Source organism: Otolemur garnettii, unplaced genomic scaffold (assembly GCF_000181295.1).
Source record: "Otolemur garnettii isolate 467f Iridium unplaced genomic scaffold, OtoGar3 scaffold00046, whole genome shotgun sequence".
Taxonomy (NCBI): Eukaryota; Metazoa; Chordata; class Mammalia; order Primates; family Galagidae; genus Otolemur; species Otolemur garnettii.
Genome location: NW_003852441.1, coordinates 9,041,870 through 9,062,071, shown reverse-complemented (window position 1 = coordinate 9,062,071; position 20,202 = coordinate 9,041,870). Strand labels below are relative to the sequence as shown.

The following is a 20,202-nucleotide window of genomic DNA, read 5'->3' as shown; positions in this document are numbered from 1 at the left end:
TCAGCCTCTTGGAAAACCTTAGAAGGAAAAGGCCTTACTCTCTAGAATCCCATTCCATAGACCTAAGTTGAGAAATGATTCATGAACACACACATGTGCACCCATGTACACGCATTTACATACCACCCTTATATTCTTTTTCATTCATTTAACAGAAACTCACTTAAAATAATTTCAGATGAAAGAGTTCATGGAATTACAAGTTCAAAGAACAAAGCCTCTAGAAATTTGCCAAATTTGTACATCTGGCTATCTCACTCTTTCTGTCACCGCCATCTGAAAAATGGACCCATTTACTGGGGGATCTGAAGCTGACTCATATTTTTAAAAATTACTACCTTTTGACTTTCAACACAAAAGTGCTGCCTATGTCTTCTTAGCTCCATGAGCCATGAAACAGAAAATTAAAAATACATACACTAGAATCAGTGATTGCAAAGTGTGTGGACCAGAAGACTGCTGTATTGAGTCTCTTTCATAGACCAAGATTAGCTTATTCTGTTTTTAAACTAAATCTGGCTTATACCCTCCCTTAAAAAAGTATTTTAAGAACTGGACACACATTGCAGGGTAATGGATGGAAAGACACTGGCAAGAGCAAGTGCTAATGTAAGTGGAACATCTATAAACCTGAGATATGGGTGAGAGCAGCAATTTTCAACCTGTGTGCTGTGGCACACTGGTATGCCATGAGAGGATCTTAGGTGTGCCACAAAAGTTTTTAAAGAACATCAATTATTTTTGAAAAAAGTTCAAAGCACAGTAAGTATATCGTCTTTTTACTCTTTCTTTGATCAGCATAATTTAAATGTGCCATGGAAGTTTCAGTACATGTTCAAGTGTGCTGTGAAATTAAAAAGTTGAAAAACACTGGGCTAGACACTTTACATGTGTTAACCTCTCTGATTCTTCAACAACCATATGATGTGAGTGCTATTCCTGTGCCCATTTTACAGATGAGAAAACTGAGGTGCCAGAAGGATTAGTAACTTGTTACTACCAAGTGGAGAATCTGGGATATAAACCCAGTTATCTGGTCTCAACATTTCTTCTCTTATCCACAAAGCTTGGAGAGGGGCTCTTAATAATTGTCCTACACTGCCTGGGAAGATGAAAAGGAAAGTAGAAAATGTTCTATACATAAAGCCACAGGTAAAAACATTTGAGGGTTTATTAAAAAGGGAAAAGTATAAATGCCTTAACTCTATGAAATGTGACAATTACCCCGCCAGAGTGTTGCACTCTGTACAGTTTCATATTTTTTATTTCTTTGATAAAAATTACATATCTTTAAAATACTTTTTGATTATAATCACATTATTGTAAACCATTTATAGACAATTACTCTTTCTACTTCAAATTTTCTTATTTAATTTTAATGAATTATTTTTATTGATAAGACTTTCAGAAGGCCTGGTACATTCATGGCAGATTTTAATTATGATGAGACATGCATATCCTCATACACCAAAATATATCTAACTGCACTGTGGGAGACAGGGAAAGTTCAGAAAGAGCACGGATTCACACTGAAGAAATGTTTTGAGCACCACTTCTCTGGCTAAGGTAGGGCACCCGTCCTCTCATTTGCAGGACAGCGCCGCAATACTCGATATTACCACTGGGTGGCATCACTGTCTCTTGAATAGACAGACACCGGCTGAAGCCCTCAAGGTTCTTTCTTCCTCCTCCTTTTCTGTCCTCCAGAGTTTGTATTTTTGCATTCTCGGGTAGGAGGTACTTACAGACTGGACCTGCAACTGAAGGTCATTCTTTTCCTGCAGCAGGGAGACCATTTTCTCCTCCAGCTCCTTCCGGCGGGCCTCAGATCTGGCCAGCTCTTCCTTGGCCCTCTCGAAGTCTTCCTTCATGGTGGCCATCTCCTTCTCAGCCTCTGCACTCTTTAGGAGGGGCTTGATTTTGAAGAACAGATTCATCCAAGGCCAGTGCTTGACGTTCATAAAAGAGCGGATGTTGTACTGGATGCAGAAGATGGAGTCCCTGCACATCCGTTAGGACTCGAATTAGCAAACCACAGCAGGACATCTCCCCACCACCCCCATTCCCTATGGACCCCAGGACCTTCATTCTTCCTGGCTAGGGGGAGGGCGACTCAGCTAAGCATTGCAGGTCCGAGGCTCTAGAGCAAGTCTGCAAATGAGGTCGGGTGGCAAGAGAGGACATGGGGTCGTCACCTGGCTGCCCCTCTGCCACCCTGCTGAGATGCTCCATCTGACGGCAGAAGTGGCCTCCTAACGACCAACACAATGAGTATCTTTCACTCCTACTGAGTTTGGGCTTTTCTCCCACATTTGGCTTTTTCATCAACTCTCACCTGGTATTTTTTATTTTTTAGATATAAAGTCTCTGTCACCCAGGCTGAAGTGCAGTGGCACAATTGCAGCTCACTACATCCTCAAACTCCTGGACTCAAGTGATCCTCCTGCCTCCTGAGTAGTTGGGGCTACAGAGACGAGCCACCATGACTGGCTCAACTCTTGCCTTTTGGAAACTGCCTTTACCTTTGACTCCATTTCTCCTGTTGCATTTTATTTTACCACAGGGGCTCACTCTTCCTGCTGAGGTGCTGATGGAAACTCAAGACATGTCCTTGGTTATCTCCCAGTCTCTTGCTCTAATAGGGTTGATCTATCATCCCCATTCCGACCACTGCCTACACCCCAGGAGCCCCCAGGGTCACTCACATCATCTCTCCTCCCCTCCCCACCACAGCTTTGTGTCCACCTAGCTCACCAGCGCCTGAAAACTCACTTCTCTTGCCCTTGCTGGGCTGCTGTTCGTCTCTGTCTGGCTGGTTTCCGTTTCTTTAGCCAAGCTGGATGCCTGGGAGTTATTCCTGACTGATACACACTGATGGCCTTTATGGCACAAACATTAGAGCTGCACAGCAGACCAGCGGGTCAGGGAGCAGGGGCTCCCACCCAAATCCCCCTCTTTCCAAAGTCTCCACACATAAGCAGTCATCAATGCTGCTATTCCTTCTCATGAATTATTGAGAGAATAAGACTCTTAAACTCTCCTCAATCTATGCCCTCCTCTCACCCATTGACTATGCTTTAATTCAGATCCTTGTCACTTCCTATTTGGACGTCTGCCATCTGTCACAGTGTAGTCTTGTTCTCTCTCTCGTACCCTATGTTCACCTTCCTCCTAGTAGCTGGAGTGATTCAATCGCTCATCCCTGCACTCACCTTCCTCAGCCCCCATCAACCAGAGAATGCGGTCTGGGCTTCTGAAGGTGACGTGTGGGGACCTCCACTGCCTGCTTCTTGCCCTGCATTTGCTCCAATAACTGCCACCTCCTCTCCCCCGCCAGGCCATCCTTTATTAGGTCACACAAAGGTCTTTTAGAAAGGGCTTTCTTCTTGCGGATCCCTTCATACCAACAGCAGTCCCCAACCAGGCGGGGGGCTTATTCTTGCCAGTCCCCCATTAGAATATAATTCTAATGCTGTTCTTGGCACAGGCATTAAAACTAGCCATGCACATGTCTGCCTCCCACCAGGAGCTCCTTCGTGGCAGGGCTCATCTCTGTGTCCCAACCTCATCAGATGTTGGTTAAATGGATGACTAAATGACAGAAGGAACCCCACATAGATATCCCCAGACTAACAGCAGGAAGCGACCATAGCTGCTGAGTGGGGGAGGGGCTGGGATGGGGTGGAGGAAGGGTCTGCTTCACCTCCTCTCCATCATCTTCTTGAACTCCACCCGCATCAGGTAGCCCCTGCACAAGGCCTGTGTGCGTGTCATCAGTGTCACCAGCTTCTCATCTCTCATCTCTTCCAAAAGCCCCAGGAGCCCAGCTTTAAAAAATACCTGCATTAAAAGAGAGATGGGCCCCAGCTCTATCTTCAGCAGGTGTCCCACCTGGCCCTCAGGCCCTGTTCCCGCCTCACACACTGGCAGTGCCAGGTGGGAACCAGCAGTAATCCAACTCCCATGACTTGCTTCTCAGTGGCTCTGGTCTCTGCCGTGGCCCCTCCTGGGCAGGGTCCCAGTCCTAAAGTCTGTGCCAGGTCCCACCAACCCACACAAACTGGTTCTGACTGAGCTCCTATATATGGAGAAAAGACAGCTGATAACCACAGAGTACAGCTGTAGCCAGATTAAGAGAGATTCCCAGATGTGTCTGCCTCACTCTCCTCCCCACCGTATTCTTCTGTTGCTCCATGGTGGGGCTCTGTATTCTCTACGCTCCTCACCACTGACAAACCAGCCCAGGAAGAGCGCACTGTGCTTAGACACAGAGACCCCTTTCCCTAGGCTGCTGGACAAGGGTGGCCAGGTGCAGAGAGATCCTTTTTCTAACCACCTAACAAGCAGCCCAGGCTGCAGGTTACCTGGGGAGTCCCAACTGCACCTGTTCTCACCTTGGTGTGGCCAAACTTGAACTGTTCCCGGTCCACATCGATGGAGTTCAGGAGCTTCTCAGAAGCATTTTTGCTATCAATGAACTGCCCTTCTGGGATGGCACTGGCATTGAGGATTCGGTACCTGAGGGGAGATGATAAGGTTTCCTGAATGAATATAACACCCAGAAAGGCCCTGTGCCTGAGACCAGGCCTTCTAGAATGTTCTCTTGCTCTAGTCATAGGTGGAAGTAGGATATTGTATAGTGGTCAGAGAGACAGGAATAGCTGGGGGTTGATTTTAGGCAAGGATGGGGAGAAGCATGAAGGAAGGAAGCCCAAGCTAGGAACACAGCTGGAATTTTTCTTTCAGAGGAAATGGTTCTTATCCAGTTTAAGAGAACCTTGAAATCAACTGTGACTTGAGACCTCAGGTCTCCTACCTCTGGAGGGTCCTCTCCTCTCCTTCACCCTGGACAAGACCTGGACTTGTGGGCCCAGATGATGGCTGGGAAGACAGAGTTGCTCTAGATCTGCCTGTCTCAACTAGGGGTGAGTCAACAGTGTTTAGAGACAGTGCTGTCACAGCTTGGCACAGAGGGGTGTGGTTTACTACCCGAGTCTCTGGGAAGAGGCCAGGGATGTTGGTAAAATCCTACACTGCACAGGGCAGCCCCCAAAATAAAGGATGAAGTTGCCCCAAATGTCCATAGTGCGTAATAGGTTGAGACATCTGATCCTAGAGTCAGGACCTTGTCCTTGGAAACACTTGGGACCGGCCCATCACTTCATGTGGACACGAGATCATCCTCCCAGCAAGAAATGAGGTCCATAGAAACCCTGGGAGGCTGTGAGCTCACCAGACACCCAGCCCAAGGAGTGCATTTGATGCCCTCACAGGAGGGAAGGGCAGACAAGAGAGAGAACATACCGCTGTTTGAAGTCAGCATAGAGGATCCGGCTGGGGAAGCCTTTCCTGCAAATCCGGATGCCCTCAAGGACCCCGTTACAGCGCAGCTGGTGCATGACCAAGTAGTGATCCATGACACCTGGGGAAACAATGTCCCACCCTTGTGCCTATAGCTTTTTCATCATTTGCTTTTGATGGTCCCAGGCACCATGAGACTCTCCAATACTCCCAGACCTCAGTAGGAAGAGTCAGTCCCAGCTCCAAGGTGGAGGGGACCCCAGAAGCTGGGCCTGCCTATCTGTTCCACAGTAGAAACAAAATCTGAAACTTTTTGAGTGCCAAAATGACATCACTGAAAAATCCCATACCTGACCTCATGTGATGGGTTGTGGTCAAAATGAAGTCTAAACTTGTTTGCATAAGCAAACAAAATATTGGCTTGGTGCCTGTAGCTCAGTGGCTAAGAAGCCCACCACATACACTCAGGCTGGTGGGTTCAAACCCGGCCTGGACCAGCTAAACAACGACAATACAACAAAAAAATAGCCTGGCTTTGTGGTGGCTGCCTGTAGTCCCAACTACTTAGGAGGCTGAGGCAAGAGAATTGCTTAAGTCCAAGAGTTTGAGGTTGCTATGAGCTGTGATGCCACAGCACTCTATCCAGGGTGACATAGTGAGACTCTGTTTCAAAAAATATACATTATTATACAAAATTACCTTCAGGTGATAGGTAGAAGAGGCGTATAAAAGATAAATGAATTTTCTGTTTAGATGTGAGTCTCATCCCTAAGATATTAAGTATATGTGAATATTCTAAAATGCAAAGAAATTTAAAATTCAAAACATTTCTGACCCCAAGCATTTCGGATAAGAGAGATTCAAGCTGTAGTATCTACTTCATAGGGCTGTTATGAGGATTTGAGTAAGCTAAAGTTAAGATGAGTAAAGACATTAAAATAGCTCCTGACACAGAGCCAGAGCCCAGCGGGTACATGTTCCTGTTGTGGTTTGGTGAGGCCAGGCCTGGTTAAAGACTGGGCTGAGGCCTCCATCTCCAAAAGAGCCGGGAACAAGAAGAAAAGGCATAATTTTAGGACAACTAACTTTTTCAGAGCCAGAGAAATAAAGACCATCATTTCATGATGGGGGAACCAGAACTGCTTCACTGCTTGCCAATCTGCACACCCCATGAGATGTCAGGGCTCTAGGGGAGTCTGAGGCCCAGAGATGTGGAGGGCTTTGCCAGGCAGTAGCAGAGCTAAGTCAGGACTTTCTTCCCTCCTAGGCCCTCTAGTTGTGCAGACTCAGAATTCTGACATGAGGCAGGGGTGGTGGCTAATGCCTGTAATCCTAGCACTCTGGGAGGCTGAGGAGCTTGAGACCAGCTTGAGCAAGAGCAAGACTCCATCTCTACTAAAAATAAAAAAGCTTGTTGGGCATCATGGTGGATATTTCAGCTACTGGGGAGGCTGAGGCAGGAGGACCACTTGAGCCCAAGAGTTTGAGGTTGCTGTGAGCTATGATAATGCCGTGGCACTTTATCCAGGGCGACAGAGTGAGACTGACTCAAAAAAACAAATAAACAAACAAACAAAAAAGAGATTCTGAGTTGAATTATCTTAGGGCTCACTCAGTGTCCTTTTTCCCAACCCAGGCTGTCATGTTCTCCATGAAAATAGTCCTCTTTTGCCTTTGTACCAATGTGCAAAACTTCTAGAAAGTTCCCTGGACTTCCTTCTCAGGCCATGACCACTGAACAATTTTTTGCCTTGTTCCTCCCCTGGTTGATCACTTCCATCCATTCCTTTCTCTAGCCATCTGAGTCTTCATGGACAGCTGTATATTATGAAGCTTTCATATCTTAGGGACTTGCTGACCAGAACAGGCCGCCTCTCCCAGGAATAGCCAATTCTAAGAGACAGCAAAAGACTCCCCTGCAAGCGTGCCTTTCCTGTGCAAACAACCACCCCAAAGCTCTCACTGCCCCACCCACACCTCCACTTTTATCAGCTCTCACAGACTCTCACACTCTGGGCCAATATTTTCCTGCCCAGGTCAGCCTGGTGCCAGGTCCCAGACAACTCAGGATACTCCTGAAGGTGCCAAAACTATTCAAAATTGCTTCTCCTGCACCTGCTTGGTCTGAGGCCCCCATCCCCATTCCTTTCCAAGGAAGGCTGTGACCTATAATCTCCTGAACTCCCCTGACCCCCTGGGCCAGCCTTTCTGCTCCCCAACGTGGCCCTCTAGAGCAGGTGCCATCCTCTTGGGCATTACAAGTGATTATCTTTTTTTTTTTAGACAGAGTCTCACTATGTCAGCCCTGGTAGAGTGCCTCTGTGGCACCTCTAACTCTTAGGCTTAAGCAATTCTCTTGCCTCAGCCTCCTGAGTAGCTGGGGGTTCAGGTGCCCAGCTACTTTTTTGTTGCAGTTGTCATTATTGTTTAGTAGACCCAGGTGGGGTTCGAACCCACCACCCTGGGTATATGTGGCTGGTGCCCCACCCACTGAGCTACAGGTGCCACCATGCATGACTATCTTTTCAATAGCAGTTGTAACCTGGTTTGTTGGCCTCACCAAAACCAAAGAGTAATAAAACCTACATTTCAAAACAGCAGTGAGTGAGCCTTTGGACAGCCCCCAGCACACATTCAGAAGTACCCAGGCTTGCCACAAGAGGAGAGTGGTAGAATAGGGGCTCCCACCACAGCAGCCAAGCAGAGACCCTGTGCTCAGAAAGACCTGGAGGCTGGGGGAGAGCATGGAGCCAGCACTGCTGGCGTCTGAGGGCAGGGAAGGGGGTTGAGGTTTGATTGCGGACTTTGACTTTCAGTGCCAGTTCTGGGTGCTCCAGGGTGAGGCGCTAGTCTCTAGTCTTACAGTCTCTAGTCTTCTAGAAAATGAAGAGGTCACACTTTGCTTAGGTGTCACCTGGCCTTCTGTATCCCTGTGATGATATATTCCCAGAAATGGGAAGGAAAACAGAGAGGTAGGTGCTAGAGCAAAGGAGAAGTCAAAGAAAAAGAAGAGGACAGAGATTTCACCTTGATTTACCTTCCAAAAGAAAAATAAACCAGTGGATGACCAACCAGTGGGCTTCTAGGGCACCACGGGAACCTATGAAGGTTCAATCCACCCTCCTGCCCTCTGATAATTGCAGACCTTTTGCTTAAACAGGAGTCAGGCCACATGCATATTGGTTCAGCAAATGTGTTCAGCGAGAACAACAATGATAACTGATTTTTCCCTGCAACTACATTCAAGCCAACAATTGCCAATAATTTCATTAGATGCTTAGCCAAAGAAGCTACTCTTCTCCAACCCTGGAGGAGAAGCTGGCTGACCTGGAGGAGGTACAGCCTGACCCAAACCATACGTATCAGAAATGACTTTAAATGTTTGAACCCAACTTCCACATGTTTGAATCCAACTTCCATGGAAGATGTAATCCCACTAACTTATAAGAGACTAGGTTATTGGGAAGTTAAAGTTTCTGATTCCAAGTAATAATAACAACAATAACAACAATAACTGACATCCAACAGCTACTGGGTGTCACGTGTGCCCAGCCCTGTTTTAAATGCTTTACTTCAAAGTGCTCTTTTAATTCTCACAACCACCAGCCAAGGTGGGGAACGTGAGTTCTTATTTAGAAAGTGAGCAACCGTTTTATAGGAACGTATTAAGGAAGTAAATAGTAAATGAAATGCCATTTTTTAATCCTTGTTTTATAGACAAGAAAGCTAATGCAGAAGGAGCTGAAGTGGTTGGTTTGGGTGAGTAGCAGGTGGAGCTGGGGTTTATTTTCTTGACAGCCTACACCTCTGTTCACTTGTAAAGCTGCAGAGGCAGGATGCGTGAGCACAAGCTGGGAGGCCCACCTCTGGCGGTGCGGGAGCTATTCCATAGCCACAGCTCCACGGACAGTTTATTTTCTTCTTTGTGACAAATGATCCTGAAAAACAGCCATACTCCAAGAATATCTGTACATCAGGAGCAGGTGACAGTTAAAGGTCTCCTTGACTGCCTGGTGCTCTCTATATGGGCCTCAGTTGTCTCTGTACTACAGTGGAGACCATTGAACATATCTTGCAGAGAATTGTTGCAAAGATTATAGATAATTTAAAAAAGTGACCACTATTCAGTATGGACTCAAAAAAGGCAGTTGCTATTGGGGCTGTTTCATTATGAGAACCCAAAGTGCCCCTTTGGGGCAAAGAGGGCCAGCGGAGTCCTTTGAGAGTCTCATGAAGACAATGGAGCTGATGAGTCTACGCACACATACACAAGATTGGGGTATGATTTCACTGTAGGGGGGCCAGATAAAATATGAGATATTCAGTTGAATTTGAATTTCAGATAAATAATGGATACTTTATTAATGTAATTATATTCCACATACTGCATGGATCATACTTAATACTGAGAAATTTTTCAGGGTGGTGCCTGTGGCTCAGTTGGGTAGGGTGCTAGCCCCACATACTGAGGGTGGCGGGTTCAAACCCGGCCCCAGACCAACTGCAACAAAAAAATAGCCAGGCATTGTGGCCGACGCCTGTCATCCCAGCCACTTGGGAGGCTGAGGCAAAAGACTTGCCTAAGCCCAGGAGTTGGAGGTTGCTGTGAGCTGTGTGATGCCATGGCACTCTACTGAGGGCGATAAAGTGAGACTCTGTCTCTAAAAAAAAAAAAAAAGAAAAGAAAAAAAGAAATTTTTCAGTGTTTATCTATATGTGGAACTTACCATAGCATCTTTTTTTTTTCTTATTTTTAATTTGTAGAGAAGCAAGAGTTGTATGTATTTGGTGGGTACAAGTGGTATTTTGATTGTGTCTGAGTAACTGGGACACCCATCACCTCAAACATGTAGCATATTTTTGTGTTGGGTACAGCTGGTATTTGTACTTGCTAAGTCTGGACAAGAGTAAGAAGTGATAGACACAATGACCCTTTCCACGTGCACACCCACAGAAGTTTGCATCGTCTCAGGACGTCCTGTGGGAATAACTGCTCACCAGGAGTCTTGGTCTCGTTGGGAATCAGACACCGCACAAAGTGAGGGTGCGTGCTCCTCAGGTTGGTCATCAGCTTGTTTAAGTTTTCCTGGGACACAAACCAAAACAAACACATTGAGCGAATGCCACTGACTGAGAAGGAAAAAGCTGAGTGTGGAAGCTGCCAGAACACGCACCCGGAACACGGCGGACACAGTCTGGAAGGAGGAGCCCTTCTTCTTGCCGCCCTTCTTGCTTCCCCCGGTGTCACCTGGAGACAGACACGTGTCAGATGCAGCCCAGGGGACACAGCATGGGCTTCCCAAACAACTGCTTCCAAGCCCTGAAGTGGGAGCTCAGGTTTCCATTTCATGTAAGACACCTGAGGTTTTGTTTGATCGTCTGTTTTTAACATGAATCCAAACTACCCAGCTCTGGGGACCTCACCCTCATTACTACAGGAATGGGAAGTGGTGGGATGTAGGTGGGATGTGACTTAGACTCTCAAGAGGAAAGGAGAGTCTTTTCCTTTAGAAATCAGACCTAAAATCAAGCTGAATAATTTGTAACACTGAGACCTTCCTCTTAATAACTGTGATTTCTTTTATGAGTTTGTGTCCTTTTATTCTTGACCCCCTGTTTGTTACTTTAATGGGAGGTAACTGGAAGTTATAAAATTGTATTTTCTCAAGAATATTCCACAAGTTGATTTTTTTTTCTTTTCTAAAAGAAACAATCCAATTTGCCATCTTAGTCCGGAGTCAGTGATATTTGGTCTACTTTTTCCTTTTTTTAAATTTCAGATTGATATGAGGCTACAAATGTGGAGGTTACATTGTTTTCATTTCTTTTTTTTTTTTTTTTTTGGAGACAGAGCCTCAAGCTGTCCCCCTGGGTAGAGTGCTGTGGCATCACAGCTCACAGCAACCTCCAACCCCTGGGCTCAAGTGAGTCTCCTGCCTCAGCCTCCCAAGTAGCTGGGACCACAGGCGCCCGCCACAACGCCCGGCCATTTTTTGGTTGCAGCCGTCATTGTTGTTTGGCGGGTCCAGGCTGGGGATTCGAACCCGCCACCTTAGGTGTACATGGCTGGCGCCTTAGCCGGTTGAGCTATAGGCGCCGAGCCCATTGTTTTCATTTCTAAGGTAAAGTTGAGGTTGTAGCGGAGCCCTTTACCCAGGAGGCGTGCTGAACACCCTCACATTGTGCACAGCAGGTGAGATCCTGCCAATTGACTTCTCCTTCGCTCTCCCCTCTCTCTCCTCTCCTCTTCCCTTCCCTGGACTATACTAGTGTTTGCTCTACTTTTCCTTAATGGATCAATTTCAGACATAGCCTCTAATACCTAATCAAGACTCAGCCTTGGGGACAACGTCATGTCTCACTTTCCCTCCTATTCCTCTCCCCTCACCCTGCTTGTTCTCAGGGGTAAGCACAAATGTGTATTTGGGTTAGAAGAGGAGAGGCAGGAAAGCCTCCCCAGATTTATACCCACGTAGGTCTGTAATGTTAAAGTCTTGGTCTTATCTCTAAGTGAGTTTATGGGGTACAGTTACAAAGATCACTATGGACAAATCTAACCATAGTGATCAGATTTAAAGAAAATGATTTTCTTCATCTGAGTTGACCCTTGTGCCCATGTACTGCATTCCTCTGCCCAGAATACACAAGATATTAATTTTAAAAAATTATCTAATTACCAAACAAGTGATTATATTGCATATATTTTCAAATGAAAAGCATTAATGTATTGAATGGATGCATTTAAAATAGCACATCATTTAAAGACTCAATTTGACAACTATTCAAAAAATGTACACATTGGCAACTGTACAGAGTGATACTGGCTTGCATGGTCACTTTTGAAAAGAGTTAAGTAGTTCCTCAGAAAATTTAACATAATTTTCATATGACCTAGTAATTTCACTCCTAGGTACTGTAGGTAACCAAGAGAATTGCCAGAGTTCCGTACGTCCACACAGAACCTGTATACACATATTCATAGTGGCCCTATTCACAACAGCCAAAAAACGGAGACAACCCAAATGCCCATCAACTTAAAACTGGTTGAAAAAAAATGTGACTTATTCAGACCACAGCATGTTATTTGTCTATAGAAAGAATGAAGTCCTGATACACACTGCATCATGGACAGAGCTTGAAAACACTGGCGTGAGTAAAAGAACCAGACTCACAAGATCATATAGTGTATAATCCACTTTATACAAAATGTCCAGAATTGGCAAAGCCCTTGAGAGAGAAAGTAGGTGAACTAGTGCTTGTCAGAGGGAAGGGGTGGGAATGGGGAGGGGTGACTCATGGGCTACAAGGGTGATAAAAACGTTCTCGAATTAGATGGTGGTGATAGCTGCACAAAATTGTGACTATACCAAAAACCACTACATTTTTTAAAGGATGGATTTTACCACATGTGAATTATATCTCAATTAAAAACTTTTTGACGATGTGACATTGGCCGTGTTCTCCTCTTAGAATTCTATTTACCACCACATCTCTTAAGGAGGAGGCAAGGGATAAAGAAAATGGAGATCGAAGAGACACAATGTGTCAAGTTCAATCTGTAGCTGTGTTCAACAACTGGCACTTCATGAGCATCTCTGAGATGGGATATGAGCACTTATACAGAAAGTTGCAAGAAAAAAAAATGATAAAAATTTTACCTGTTTCTGCACCAGCATAGTTGGAAAAAAGGAAGGAGAGCAGCTTCAGGGAAGACTTCTGGTACAGCCCGACCACAGTCTCGTTCAGGGGGTCCTTATTCTTGTCAAGCCAGCCAGTAATGTTGTAGTCCACGGTGCCAGCATAGTGCACCAGTGAGAAGTGGGCCTCGGCCTTGCCTTTGGCAGGCTTGGGTTTCTGGAAGTTGTTGGACTTCCCAAGATGCTGGTCATACAGCTTGTTCTTGAAGGAGGTGTCTGTGGCCTTGGGGAACATGCACTCCTCCTCCAGGATGGAGAAGATGCCCATAGGCTGTAGAGAGGATAACAGAGATGCTGCCTTCGCATCTCATAGTACTTACCAAAAACTCTCTTTTTGGGAGAAGCCATAAAAGAATTTTGGGGGGACTCTCATTTGGGTACTAGAAACACTGAAATGAAAGCTCTGTGAGAACAAGGTTCTTGCTCTTTTTGGTAGCTGACAGAACAGTGCTAGATATATAATATGTGCTTAATTAACATGTTTTGAGCATAAGAACATGGAATAAAATTATGTAAAATTATATATAAACTATAGCTCACTTTTAGCACTAGATTTACCAAAAAAGTAAAGTTACATACATAGCCATAAAGCAATATGAATATTTCTTAACAATAATGTGTGGATTTTTCAGTAACCACCATAAGCAGATATATTTATTCTGAAATGAACTGTGCTCAAAAGGTCATGGGAATTCCTTTCTAAAAAGTTAATGTTACCTCCTGTTTTCATAGTAACATCCTTCCAAGAACCAGACTGTTCCATGACCCCTTCTCCTTTGACTAGGGCAAGTTGACTAGGTGAGAAATGCCACAGCCCTTGCTGGGTTCCACTCACATTTGGGGGATAATTGAGCCCTTGGATTATAACTGCTCATGCACATCCTTAGGTGTTAACAGATTTTGGGCACTCACCCTCAGAGCACGAGGGGATGCAGTTATCTTCGTGAAGGCTCACAGCCTGGGGGCATAGCCTTAGGAGCACTAATATATTAGCAGAGAGTTGTCAGAGCAACAGGGTGAGGATCTCAACCTGCCCCTGGGGAGCAGCATTTCTCTACCTTCTCGATGAGCTCGATGCAGGCGGCCAGGTCCATGCCGAAGTCAATGAACTCCCACTCGATGCCTTCCTTCTTGTACTCCTCCTGCTCCAGCACAAACATGTGGTGGTTGAAAAACTGTTGCAGTTTCTCGTTGGTGAAGTTGATGCACAGCTGCTCCAGGCTGTTGAACTGGGTGTTTCAGATACAAAAGAGTTTGAGTGAGTTTGGAAACTATACTGGTGAGTCAGCAAAGCAGGCAACAAAGCAGAAGGGTCTTTTCCTGCCAGTCATTTACCCAAACAACTCACATCAAAGATCTCAAAGCCAGCAATGTCCAAGACCCCGATGAAGTACTGCCTGGGCTGCTTGGTGTCCAGCTGCTGGTTGATGCGGGTGACCATCCACAGGAACATCTTCTCGTAGATGGCTTTGGCCAGAGCACCCACCGAGTTGGTCACCTTGAAGACAGATCACCCAGTCAACTCTCTCATGCATGTTTTTATGGCTGCATCAAGTTGAAATAGGAAGTTGTCATCTGAAGGTCAAAAGCAGTTGATAAATTGGCCATTTGATATAGTTCAACATAATATTAAATATTTCTTGAGGTGTGTGCCCCAGCTCACGATGTTCCCCTTTTTTTGAGAACTCTCTCATTCAGAAAGACATTTTTCTAACATCTGTTGTTATAACACATGACTCCGGCCCCTGGCTACCCTTAATCAGACCAGAGATGAACTTGATCTGGGCTGGGTTAACGGGAGTGCCTTCCTGAGAATCTGGAATTGGGATCCAAAGACACTGGTTTCAGTCTCAGGGTGAGGAGGAAACAGAAACATCAACTTGGGAGTTATGGGGTGGCCATGGGCAGGAGAGGTGGAGAAAGATTATCTGCCTAGCAAGGACACAACAGAGGAGAGAGACAACAGCCCATGAGGCCCAGAGAGGGGGCTGGAGGGAGGCTGCTGGGCTCAGAGGGCTCTTTATTGCCTGGTTCCAGGTCTCCATGGTGTCCAACCTTTGATTTGCATTCCTTGATTTAACCATAAGGACTAAAATGAATTCCTCCTTAATGTTGAAGCCAGTTTCACAGGCATTTCTGATACCAGCAACCAAAAGAAATGTAAGATAATGGATGAACACAATTGCAAAATACCTCAATTAACTGGACTGAAGTGTCCCCATTACCTGCTGGACATTCTGCCCTTTAGTGACATATTCATTCCCAACCTTCACCCTCGGACAGCACAGGCCTTTCAGCATCTCTGCAGAATTCAGACCCATGAGGTATCCGGCTTTGTCAGCCACTGAAGGAAAAGGAGAAATGGCATCACGTAAAAACAGTTTAAGTGTCCACTCAAGCCATGGCACCTCCTAGAAATATTTTTTATAATTTAGCTTTTAAAATGTTTTCATGTTTTCCTATGGTGTGCCAGGCTGGGGCTTGTCCAAATAAAGCTTCAGTCCTATAGTTCAGGGGCTTATGGTTCTCAAGAACTTCCAATTTGCCTCTAGGTATAATAACCTTTAACAATGGTAAGTTTCTTGGTTGATCTTGACCTACCACTATTTCAATTGCATAAAAAGATATTAATTTCTTCTTTTTTTTATTGAATGGTAACTGTGTACATAAATGCACTTCTGGGGTACAGTGTGGTGTTTTCATGCACAATCTGAAACACTTCCATCAAACTGGTTAACATAGCCTTCATGTCATTTTCTTAGTTATTGTGTTAAAACGTTCATATTCTACTCATAGAAAGATTCACTTGTACCCTTGTAAGATAAACCACAGAAGTGAACCCTCGAATCCCCCTCCCTCCACCCATTCCCCCTTCCCTCAAAAGATACTAATTTCATAGCAATATTGGATTGTAACAATACATTAAAATGGTATATAGGTAAAGGAGGCAGCATTTGGACAGCTGACAATATGCATTAGGCATCTTCCAAATTTAAACTAAGTGCTGTGTTAATAGCCAAGGGAGAAGTATAAAACCTTAACCCTGCCTTCGAGTATTTGCAGATGGTCAATACCAGTTGAATGTTGGCAGTTTCACAGGCTGTATCATTTGTGCATTTAGTGGACATTCATTGACTGAAGGATGGACCTGGTTGCCTGCACTGAGCTCATTGAGAAGGCAGAGAAATATTACTCCCCAGAGACAGCTCTGCCTTGATTGGGACCCTCACCTCATTGCTGTTTGGGGAGATAAATTAATAAAAATCCAGTAATCAGAGGCCAAATGTGTGATTTCGTCTTCACTCAAACCGTCTCCTCTTCCTGCTTTGCCTTTTAGGTGGATGGTACAATTACTCTCCTATTAGCCAGTTAAACTTGAGAGCCTGGGATGATAGATCCGTCTCTCTTCTCCCCACATGCCTGTGTTCAAACAGGTACCAAGGCCTGCTCATTTCACCCTCAAAGTATCTGGGGGTAGGGGGAGCTCTCCATTGTCTCCAACAGTTGTGGCATAGTATCGTGGCAAAGAGCCCAGGCTCTCAAGTCAGACAGCCTGGATTCAGATTTTGGCTTTGCTTCTTTGTCCTTCAATTTTGTCCTCTATAAAATTGGGGACTATGACAGTACCCATGTGATAGGGTCTCGTGAAGCATGCCTGGTGGGAATGTCAACCTGGATTGGTATCATTGTTGATATCACTGGAGTTCAAGCCCTCATGACAGCTGCCCACTTTCTACTCCTAAACACTGAGAACACAGCTAGGGCTGAAGGAGGGTCTGGGACACCTCCTCCAGCTACACCTGCTGAGGTGTGTTAATACAGTCTCCCCTTGTTGAGACTAATAACATTTTTTTCCAAGGTTCCTCATTCTTGGCCAAGCATGGTGGTTCATGCTTATAATCCTAGCACTCTGGGAAGCTAAGGCATGAGGATCTCTTGACTTCCAGACCAGCCTGAGCAAGTGTGAGACCCCATCTCTACTAAAAATAGAAAAATTAGCTCAGTGTTGTGGTAGACACCTGTGGTCCCAGGTACTTGGGATGCTGAAGCTGGGAGGATTGCTTGAACCCAGGAGTTTGAAGTTGCTGCACTTTAGTTTGGGCAACAGAGTGAGACTATCTCAAAAAAAGAAAAAAAGTTTCCTCACTCTTACTGAGCCTGGCTGCTGACAGATTAATTTCAGGTTGTCCACGCATATTTCCCCTGCTACTTGTCAGTGGGTTCTGTGGCGTGGCACTCAAGGCCTTCCTGAACTGATGCCAAAATCATCATTTTTTAATTTTCATCTCTCACAAATCCACTGCACACATCCTGTTTTATATTAAAAGTGGACCCCTCTCTGTTCCTCAGTTCCCATAATATTGCTTCCTCTGCCCTCTTGCTCATGGAATTTCTTCTGCCTCGACTGATCTCTCCTTCACATTGTTCAGAAACCTACTCAACCTTCAAAGTCCAAGTCAGAGCCCCTTCCTTGCAGAAGACTTCCCTGATTACCTTAGAAGTGTTTCCTGAGTGAACACTTGGAGTGAGCACCCTGTCAGTGAGCGTCCCCTGGTGTACGTGCCATGTGTAATCTCCTTCATGGCATAGTGAGAGGAGCCTGTGAGCAGGATGGGATATCACTGAAACCATGAGGTTACTGAATTAATAAGAAGGGAGATTATCCCAGGTGGGCCTAACTTAATCAGATGAGCCATTATAGAATACTAATTAAGGTCCTATAGATTGTCCTGGCTTTTAATTCATGGTTACAGTCCCCTTTTATTGCCTAAGGGTTTAAAACATAGACTGTAGTGAAAAGGTATATCTATCAGGATGGCCCATGTTGCCAGCTTTTTTTTTTTTTGAGACAGAGCCTCAAGCTGTCTCCCTGGGTAGAGTGCCATGGCATTACAGCTCACAGCAACCTCCAGCTCCTGGGCTCAAGCGAGTCTCCTGCCTCCACCTCCCAAGTAGCTGGGACCACAGGCGCCCGCCACAACGCCCGGCTATTTTTTGGTTGCAGCCGTCATTGTTGTTTGGCGGATCCGGGCTGGGGACTCGAACCCGCCACCTTAGGTGTACGTGGCTGGCGCCCTAGCCGGTTGAGCCATAGGCGCCGAGCCGTTGCCAGCTTTTTATTCAGGGATCTTGTAAGATGCATTGTGAGAGACAGGAAGTCCAGCAAGTAGGACATAGAGTGGGTGAGTCCGTGGCCCCTCCCACTGCCCTCTGCTCTATTTCCAGGCCTCTTTGGTGGGTGGGACCAGCAGGGAGGAAGTTAATTCACCAGATCTTGGTTTCGGATCAAGTTCAACAGATGTTAGATATGGGAGTGATGAGAGAAGGAAAACTTGGCCCCCACTTTACCAAATTCCTCTTTAGGAGTGTATTCTGGGCATTAATAATGATGTACACAGAGAGAAAGTGAAATTCCCTTAACAGTATTTTCTCACAGTTCTCCTTAAAGAAAAAGGTAAACATAGATGGTGAAAAATGGAGTGGGTGGTGATTCTTCATTTATGACAGTGATGCTGTTTGTTTTTCAAGATTCACCACTCTGGGGCCCTTTGACCGAGTGACCAGTACACATACCACGATCCATGGGCAACCCAAATTTGGGTTATATGGTTTTGGAAGAGCAGCTCTTGAAATGAATGTGGTTTATCTCATGTGGCACAGTCAACACATGAACTCAGGAGTCGAGTCAAATCCCAGCCCCCTTCCCAGACTCGGTTACCTTCAGTGCCGTCTGGCTCTGCCTGCTCCTCACGCTGCTTCTGCTTGAACTTCATGTTCCCATAATGCATCACGGCTCCCGTCAGCTTGTAGATGCCAACTTTCTCCTCTGAGCTGAAGCCCAGGATGTCGATGGCATTCTGGGAGAAAGGAAAGGACAGCCATCACAGTAGGACTCAGGGATTCATCTGCAGCTTTTTCCTGGCAAAGACCTTACCCTTACTTTTTTTGTTTGTTTAGTACATGAGACAGCATTTGCTGGAATAAATGTATGAAAGGTGGGGTGTGGTAAGTTAGGGTTAAAGATCATTCTTTTAACATGTTTGTGTGGGTGATTGGAGATTACAGGGAGGAAATGGGAATTATCCATTTTCTTCCATAAAATAAGAGCTGATTATAGTATTTTCCAACATGGTGCACAAATTTGGGGGCTCTTTTTTGAGTGAGGCTATAGGAACCATCATATGATGCTGAGAGAAGGAAATGTCACAGGTGGTAACTGAGAAATAGTGGCCAGCAGCTGGAGAGCTTAGCATTATAATCCAGGAATTCCAGGGCTGTTCAGATTTAAGACAATATGCATTATAGAATATTACATCTATAAGGGAAGACCATCAGAGATAGTAACATCATTTTTCAAGTGGGAAAGGGGTAAACTTTTGCAGAGCCCTTTCTGTGTGCTAGGCATTAGGTAGGCACCATCTGTACGTCATCTCGTTATGTCTCCATTAGGATTTATCCAAATATCTAGGGGAAGAACAGAGGTGCCTCATGGGTAGGTAACCTGCCCCCATGTCATATAGGGAGGATGTGATGAGATTGGGGACTGGGGCTAGGGCTGAGTCACTTCAGATCCTACAATAGTTTCTGATTTGGTTTTATAACCACTTTGCCAATCTCCTGCTAAAAGTTTTAAGTGAAAAAAAAAATCCTGCTGTGGGGTGTACATATTGATTATGCAGCAGAGTTTGCAGCCTGTTGAAACATGTCTGAACATGTCTGGTGAGCTGGTAGTTTAGACGGAGCAGGTCAGCATCAGCAGGATGATACTCAAGAGGGAGGTGCTCACTCTTGGAGTGGCCTCTCTTATGGGGAGGAAGAGCCCATTTCAAGAGCTCATTTCCCTGGAATCCATATCCCATCTCCCATCTCCCTTTGTTCTAGGGAGGGGTGGGTGTAGGTTAAAGGGGAAAGAGCTCTTTCACTAAACACTGAAAGGAACCTGGTGAAAGCATTACTGCCTGGGGCCTCTTGGAACATATCATCTTTGAAAGGGGATGTTCTCTCTCTTCCAGACCACAAACAATCACCTCGGAGAAGCTCCACCAGGGGCAGTAGCAACAGCATCACTTGCCACGAAAGTGCCTACAGTGAGGATGTGAGACACTACTGGTGACTTAGAATTCCTTAGAAGGACCTTTCTTGGGGGCTGGAAGCCTTGCATCAGTCATTAACCTGGCCCTTTCTGTGCTCACGAGTTAGTGAA

General features: G+C 45.5%; 1 protein-coding gene across 1 annotated transcript in view; it reads right to left on the bottom strand.

Annotated features, from left to right (window-relative positions):
- MYH13 (myosin heavy chain 13) overlaps positions 1–20,202 on the bottom strand; it is a 55,919-nt gene that overhangs the window by 23,085 nt on the left and 12,632 nt on the right. The window contains exons 10-20 of the mRNA XM_012805938.1: positions 18,718–18,856; positions 15,224–15,342; positions 14,347–14,496; positions 14,057–14,227; positions 12,960–13,269; positions 10,476–10,549; positions 10,300–10,387; positions 5,305–5,422; positions 4,395–4,518; positions 3,704–3,840; positions 1,746–2,001 (exon numbers count right to left, since the gene is read on the bottom strand). Of these exons, the coding sequence (XP_012661392.1) occupies positions 1,746–2,001; positions 3,704–3,840; positions 4,395–4,518; positions 5,305–5,422; positions 10,300–10,387; positions 10,476–10,549; positions 12,960–13,269; positions 14,057–14,227; positions 14,347–14,496; positions 15,224–15,342; positions 18,718–18,856 (1,686 nt within the window). The remainder of the gene's footprint in view (positions 1–1,745; positions 2,002–3,703; positions 3,841–4,394; positions 4,519–5,304; positions 5,423–10,299; positions 10,388–10,475; positions 10,550–12,959; positions 13,270–14,056; positions 14,228–14,346; positions 14,497–15,223; positions 15,343–18,717; positions 18,857–20,202) is intronic.